We start from the raw sequence: 7,305 nt of genomic DNA on the forward strand, positions 1-7,305 counted from the left end.
AACCATAATCCAAACAGAAACAAGTACCACAATGTTCATTCCAGCACTACTTACAATAGCCAGGACATGGAAGCAACCTAAATGCCCATCAACAGATGAATGTATAAAGAAGATGTGGCACATATATACAATGGAATATTAGCCATAAAAAGGAATGAAATCGAGTTATATGTAATGAGGTGGATGGACCTAGAGACTGTCATACAGAGAGAAGTAAGCCAGAAAGAGAAAAACAAATAGCATATGCTAACTCATATATATGGAATCTAAAAAATTTTACTGATGAACCCAGTGAGAGGGCAAGAATAAAGATGCAGATGTAAAGAATGGACTTGAGGACACAGGGTAGGGGGTGAAGGGGAAGCTGGGATGAAGTGAGAGAGTAGCACTGACATATATACACTACCAAATGTAAAATAGATAGGTGGTGGGAAGTTGCTGCATAACATAGGGAGATAAAGTCGCTGATGAGTGATGACTTAGAGGGCTAGGATAGGGAGGGTGGGAGGTAGTTGCAGGAGGGTGGGGATGTGGGGACATATGTATAAATACAGCTGATTCACTTTGGTGTTCCTCAGAAACTGACACAACAGTGTAAAGCAATTATAATGCAATAAAGAGCTTAAAAAAGAAAAAAGGGCCAGATAAGACCTTGGCTGTGCAGGAGGTGGAGCTTAGGTTGGGGCGGGGTTTAGGATGGGGGCAGGGCCTAGGTGCAGGACCTAGGTGCAGGACCCAGGCGCAGGACCCACATGGCTGGAAAAGACAGCATGGCTGGAGGGGGTCTCAGAGTGTGGAGTGCTGAGGTAAGGCCCTGGTTGGGGGTGTGGGGGCGGGGCTTAGACCCAGCACCTCCAGCAGAGGCCTTGGACAGTGGAGGTCAGGCCCAGGACCTCAGCAGGCTCCCTAGGGCCCAAGTGGGCAGGGGAAACGTTGGCTGCATTCCCTTTTGATCCTCCAGTCTCCAGAAGGGTCTCTCCATCCCCGTTGCTCCTCTCACCATGGTTGGGCCCCTCCTAGTATGGGAACCCCTCTTTTCCCACAGCCGCCCCTTGGGGGTTCTGGTCCCATCCTGCCTCCACTTCTCCACCCCCTTCCCTCCCCCTCCCACGTCCCACCCAGTCACTCGGGGGTTCCATCCATCCTCTTACGATTCTGTGGTCTCCCACCAGTGCCAGGTAGGTGCCCTAGTTGTGAAGAGACGCAAACTCTGTGTCCTCCTACTCTGCCATCTTGACTCCAACCCCCCTAGAAATTTTTTAGTATTTATATATTTTTACAGTTTTAAAATTTTAAATTATAGTTAATTTACAATATTGTATTAGTTTCAGGTGTACAACACAGTGATTCAATATTTTTATAGATTATACTCCATTTAAAGTTATTATAAAATAGTGGCTATATTTCCCTATGCTGTACAATATATCCTTGTTGCTAATTTATTTTATACATAGTCATTTGTATCTCTTAATCCCACACCCCATCTTGCCCATCCCCCATTTTACATTTTTTATAATGGCTATTTTAAAAATTATTTATTTATTTATTTGACTGTGCGAGGTCTTAGTTACAGCATGCAGGATCTTCGTTGCTGTGTGCAGGATCTTCATTGCGGTGTGTAGGATCTAGTTCCCTGACCAGCGATCAAACCCTGCATTGGGAGCACAGAGTTTTATCTGCTGGACCACCAGGGAAGTCCCTATAATGGCTGTTTTTAACAAGTGGCTCAGAAAATTCCTGAAAATTTAACTGTTGGCTCTGGTGAGCTGGTATGAGACAACTCCAGCACAGCCCTGTCATGCTATGAGATCCAACCGGCTGCCCTGGTCCTGTTGTGTGTGCCTCCTCAGCACCTCTCACATGTGCCCTCCTTCTCCATCCCTTTTGCCACCTCTGCCACAGGCAACTTCCTCTGCTCCAACCTGAGTCTTTCCTCCACATACTAGAGCCCAGTTTGAATTGTGTCACTTCCTCTTCTAAATCTCTCTTTTTTTAAAAAAAAATTTATTTATTTATTTATGGCTGTGTTGGGTCTTTGTTGCTGTGCACGGGCTTTCTCTAGTTGCGATGAGCAGGGGCTTCTCTTCGTTGTGGTGCCTGGGCTTCTCAGTGCAGTGGCTTCTCTTGTTGTGGAGCATGGACTCTAGGCACGCAGGCTTCAGTAGTTGCAGCACACAGGCTCAGTAGTTGTAGCACAAGGGCTTAGTTGCTCCGCAGCATGTGGGATATTCCTGGAGCAGGGATTGAACCCGTGTCCCCTGAATTGGCAGGCGAATTCTTAACCACTGCACCACCAGGGAAGTCCCTCTTCAAAACCTCTTGTTCAAACACACTGCCTGTAGAATCAGGTCCAAATGCCTGGGCTACCCTTGCAAACCGTCCCCAATGTGGCCCTAAGCTATTTTCTCAATAGGGGACAACAGGCTAGCTCCTGACTCTTCTGACTCCCCGGTTTCTATTTCCTACAACTTCTTTCTTGGAGTCAGACCCACATAGTAACTTGCCACCCAGAGTCTCCTCTTGGAAGTCTGCTCAACGTGTCCCAAGTAGAATACATCCTTTTCCTCTCCTTCCCGCCACCACAGTTCTTCTATTCCTATAGTCTATGATTTTCTTTAAGGTCCTCAAATTTACCCTATTCTTTTTTTTTCTTGGTTAAATGCGTTTATTCACAGCAGGCGTGATCCCGTGATGAGTGGGCCAGAGCCCAGCGGTGTGCGCGCCCGAGGGCAGCACCTGAGGGCAGCTGTCTGCAGCTCTATCTCTTGAATTCCACCTGTGTGTACACCTTGGTGATGTCGTGGTACCTGCCTTCCGGGGGCTGGTAGTTGGCGATCGGCGGCGTGTAGTCTGGCCCTCGTCTCTCAAAGGGAAACAGACTGGGGTCCCGCTTGGTGGCCTCGGCATGGAGTTCCGGGGCCGTGAGCTTCAGCTCCTGCAGAGCTTCCCGCTGGGCCTCGAGCAGGGCCCCAGTGGTGCCCCTCTCCATCTCGTGCTTGCGCTGCTTGTACAGCGACCACTTCTTCAGAAGCAGGGCTCTCCGCTCGCTCTCCTCGAAGGGGAGCTCCACCGGTGGCCGCTCCCTCGCTTTATTCAGGAACCTGACAGGCGCGATGAACTCCTCAATGGGAATTAGCTCCTGGCTCGCCTTTTCCAGTCGTCGGATCCTCTTTTTCAAGCGCTCCTTTGCTGCTTGGTCTTTCTTAGGGTCCACCTTCTTCTTCTTTCGCAGAGGTTCTGCTCTCATAGGCGCGAGCGCCCAGAAGGCCAGCAGCAAGGCCCGCCGGGGCGCGTCGCTCGTGCGCGGGGGCAGCGCTCCCAGCAGCCGGCTCGCGGGGCGCACAGCGCGCCAGGCCGGCCCCAGCGCCGCGGCCGCCATGCCCCTCGGTCGCCGACTGCCGCTTCCGGGAGGCCCCCCAACCCCGGCGACCCGGACCGCGGTGCGCCGCTCTCGGGTCTGGCCGCCGCGCCGCCCCGCGCTCAGGCGTTCTGGCCCCGCCCCCGACGTGGCCCCGCCCCACTCCCGGCGCCTCGCACCTCGCGCCGCTCGGGGCTCTCCTCCCCGCGGGCACCGCCGCCTCCGGCCGCTCCGCCGCAGCCGCCCCGCGAGCGCCGGGACCCGCAGCGCGCCCGGCGGGGCCGAGAGGGCCACGAAGCGGCGCGCGTGAGGCGGCCCGCGCGTCCAGTGAACGCTGCGGCCCGTCCGCCGACGTCGGGGCCGGGCCGCGGCGGCTGCACCCAGCGCGGCACGTGGCCTGCGCTCGCGGGCGCCCGGAAACGCGCGCTGGGGGCGGTGGAAGCCTGCGAACCAGTCGGCTCGGCACCGGCGGGGCGGGCGGAGCGGCCGGGCCGACGGCCCCGCCCGGCCTCGCTCGCCCGTCCGCGCGCTCCCCGCCCGCAGGCTCCTCGCTCGCGGCCGCGCCAGGCGCGCCCAAGCGGAGCCGCCTTCCCGGCCGGCCGCGCACCCGGCCGGCCCTACCCTATTCTTGTCTCTCTTTGTATTATTTGGACAATTTTTTTTCTTCCAGGAACATTTTTTTTTCTCTCTATTCTCCTGCATGTCCCTCCCCTATCTGTTTTTTCTGGCGGACTCTCACCCATCCTTCCAGTCTCAGCTGAGATATTGCTTCCTCTGGGAAACCTCTGGGAAGATTAGGGGCCCATGGCCCACCATTTCCCTGTTCTTCTCATCCTGAAATTTACCACACTGTATTATAATTGTCTATTTAATTGTTTGTCTCTCCCAGGAGACTGAGAGGTCCTTAAGGCTAATCTTGCTCACTAATGTATCCCCAATATCCAGCCCAGTAACTGGCACAGTGTGGTTGATGAATGAATGAATGAGAGGTATATCCTGCAGTTCCCTTACAATCTGTCTCGTATCCTTACTGCACACTTTGTACTTTTTCACTTTCAAAAAAAAAAAGCCACAGTTTTTGCTTGTGCTTAAGGGGACAAGGTCGGAAAATGTCACCTTCTCAAATTGGAACTAATACAATCAACATTGAATAGATGAGATCAGCCATCTGCAAAATAATCCACTTTAAGAGTTGGTTTGTAAATGTGGTACCAATGAGACAAGGTTGCTTCTGAGGTCTCTATGGTGACCAGCATGTTGCCACAGGCTGGGAATCTGCCAAATATAAAGAAAGCAATAATGTCAATCAATTGTAACCTGATTGCTGGAGATAATGCTGTATAAGCAGGAGGGCCCTTGTCTACATGAGGTCTTGAAAAGAGTTGACCCAGAGAGTGACACATTTTCTGTGTTTGATTGTTGTCAAGTGCTGCATGCAGTCCTTTGCAGTTTACAGAACACCTCTGTGTGTTACCTCAGTGAATCTCCGTGGTGACCCTGTCAAGTGAGCCTTATTTGTCATTTTACAGATGAAAAAAATAAACTTCAGGGAGGTGAGTCAACTTGTCCTAAATCACTCCCTACCACTAACACCCACACCTTCTCTAAGCCCACAGGGAGGGAGAGGTTTATGAACCCAAGAACAGAAATACCTTTTGGGCAGAGACAGAAAGTTCTTGCAGTGACCAGGTGGTCAACCCACCCACTTGGGTTCCGTCTGATTCTGTGCTCAGTTAACAGCTTTTGGCTTTGAAGAGGTTTGGCTCAGGGCCTTGGACACCCTGGAGGGAGGCAGGGGAGCGGTGTCGGGGAGGATTGCTGCCAGGCCAGTCTTTTGTTCTTTCAGCAAACATTTACTGGACAACTACTACAGGCACAACAGTGCTAAGACCTTGGAATATAGTGGTGAATGAGACACAGAGCTCCACCCTAAACTAACGACATAATTCTAGGAGTCTGACAAGTAAATGTTTACAAATATGGTGTGATAGAGGCTTTGAGAAGGGAAGAACAGGGTGCTCTGGGGACCCATAGAAGAGCCATCTACAGTGGTTTGGAGGAGGGTCTGGGAAGACTTCCCAGGGGGATTGATGCCTGAGCTGATACTGGAAGGGACTTAGCAATACAGAAAGGGGCTAGAGGAATCAGAGAATGGGGAGAAAAGAACTTTCCAGGGGTAGATAACCAACAAGGACCTACTGTATGGCACAGTGAACTAAACTCAACATTACATAATAACATATAATGGAAAAGATTCTGGAAAAGAATATATATATATATAACGGAATCACTGTGCTATACATCTGAAACTTACACGATATTGTAAATCAACTATACTTTAATAAAGAAAACGTTTAAAAAAACTCTCCAGGGAGAGAGTGAAAAAGGGGGGGCGGTGGGGGGTGGCGAGAGTTTGTCGAAATGAAAAAAGGGGAAAAGATGTGGGGGGGAGTTGTGAGAGGTGAGGCTGAAGAGAGAATCATAAAATCCAAAGTCATATAATAATAATCTCATAATAATAATGTCTAATAAAGTATAAGAAGATCCATGATGTTATTAATTGTAATTATTAATCATTAGTTGATTCAATCAATAATAGTATATATGACTGGTACTGCTAACTTTATAATCATAAGATCTCACTTGCAGTGAATGATTAAAATACATCTTCACAGGGCACGCAGCTCAGTGTGTTCCATGCACTATCGTCTGTCAGTCTCATAGCAAGCCTACCAGGTAGGTGCTGCTGTTGTCCTACTTTACAAATGAGAAAATTGCAGGTTAGAGAGGTTAAGTAGTGTACTGAAAATCACATTCGCTATTGGGTATCTGGTCTGACATCAGGATCAAGGTTTAATATCAACTCCAGAAGGGATAAATTAGGAATGGGATTAACATATACACACTACCATATATAAAATAGAGAAACAACAAGGACCTGCTGTATAGCACAGAGAACTATACTTGATATTTTGTAATAACCTATTAACCTATAAAGGAAAAGAATCTGAAAAAGACTATATATATATATATCTATATCTATATCTATATATCTATATCTATATATATATCTCACTGTGCTGTATACCTGAAACTGACAGGACATTGTAAATCAACTATATTTCAATTAAAAAATAATATATATATATATATATATGTATATACTCCAGAACCCATCCTGGAAAATGGCTTGCCTAAAAGCACAGCACCTCATCAGATGTGTATAGGAATTTGGCCTTAATCTTAAGAGAAAGTCACAAAAGAGTTTTGGGCAGAGAAGAGACTCCCAGATTTTGTTTTCAAAAGTTCGCCCTGGCTGTGGGGTGGAGGATGGACTGGAAGGGAGAGAACAGAGGCAGAGAGGGCAGGGTAAGGCTTTGCTTTCTACTTCCTCTCTCAGATGGTGGTGGCTTGGACTAGGGAGGTGGTGGTGGGGATGGAGAGAAGACAGTGGATTCATGAGATACTTAGGAGGTAACATTGACAGGCCCTGGTGCCTAATGGGATGTGGGGAGTGAGCACAAGGAAAACTTTGAGGATGCCTCCTGGGGTTCTGTTTTAAGCAAATGGATAAATGGAGGAGCCTTTCTCGAGAAGAGGAGCATGGGACAGAGAAGAGTTTCCAAGGGTGAAGACACCCACGGAGTTCACACTGCAGGGAGAGTGCCAGGTGGTCCAAGAGGCAGCTGGAGAGATGGTTCTAGAGCTCAGGGAAGAGGTGTGGATCAGGCATCAGGAAAAAGAAGAGGACTCTAGCCCTGGAAGGATGAGGTCTCCTGGGTGTGCACAGTGAGCAAGGCAAGGGTGGATATACCTCACCTGTTTGAGGGAGGACCAAGGGAAAAGGGTCTGCCGGGAGCAGCAAAGAGTCAGCTTGATCCTCTGGGAGGAGACAGCAGGCAGGACTGAGGTAGATTTGAGACTTCAACTTCTTGAACTGAAAGGAC

The 7,305-nt window shown here is 49.4% G+C and overlaps 1 protein-coding gene across 1 annotated transcript; it reads right to left on the bottom strand.

Annotated features, from left to right (window-relative positions):
• Positions 1-1,404: 1,404 nt before the first annotated feature.
• Positions 1,405-3,449, bottom strand: LOC130842096 (39S ribosomal protein L40, mitochondrial-like). The gene has a single exon (XM_057718755.1). It carries the CDS (start codon positions 3,377-3,379, stop codon positions 2,759-2,761), a length of 621 nt encoding a protein of 206 aa, XP_057574738.1. The 5' UTR covers positions 3,380-3,449; the 3' UTR covers positions 1,405-2,758.
• Positions 3,450-7,305: the final 3,856 nt, after the last annotated feature.

The sequence above is a fragment of the Hippopotamus amphibius genome, chromosome X (genome assembly GCF_030028045.1).
Source record: "Hippopotamus amphibius kiboko isolate mHipAmp2 chromosome X, mHipAmp2.hap2, whole genome shotgun sequence".
In the NCBI taxonomy this organism is placed as follows: Eukaryota; Metazoa; Chordata; class Mammalia; order Artiodactyla; family Hippopotamidae; genus Hippopotamus; species Hippopotamus amphibius.

What these genes read in the sequence shown, in the direction of transcription:
- LOC130842096 (XM_057718755.1), bottom strand. Translation starts at nt 3,379, where the DNA reads ATGGCGGCCGCGGCGCTGGGGCCGGCCTGGCGCGCTGTGCGCCCCGCG.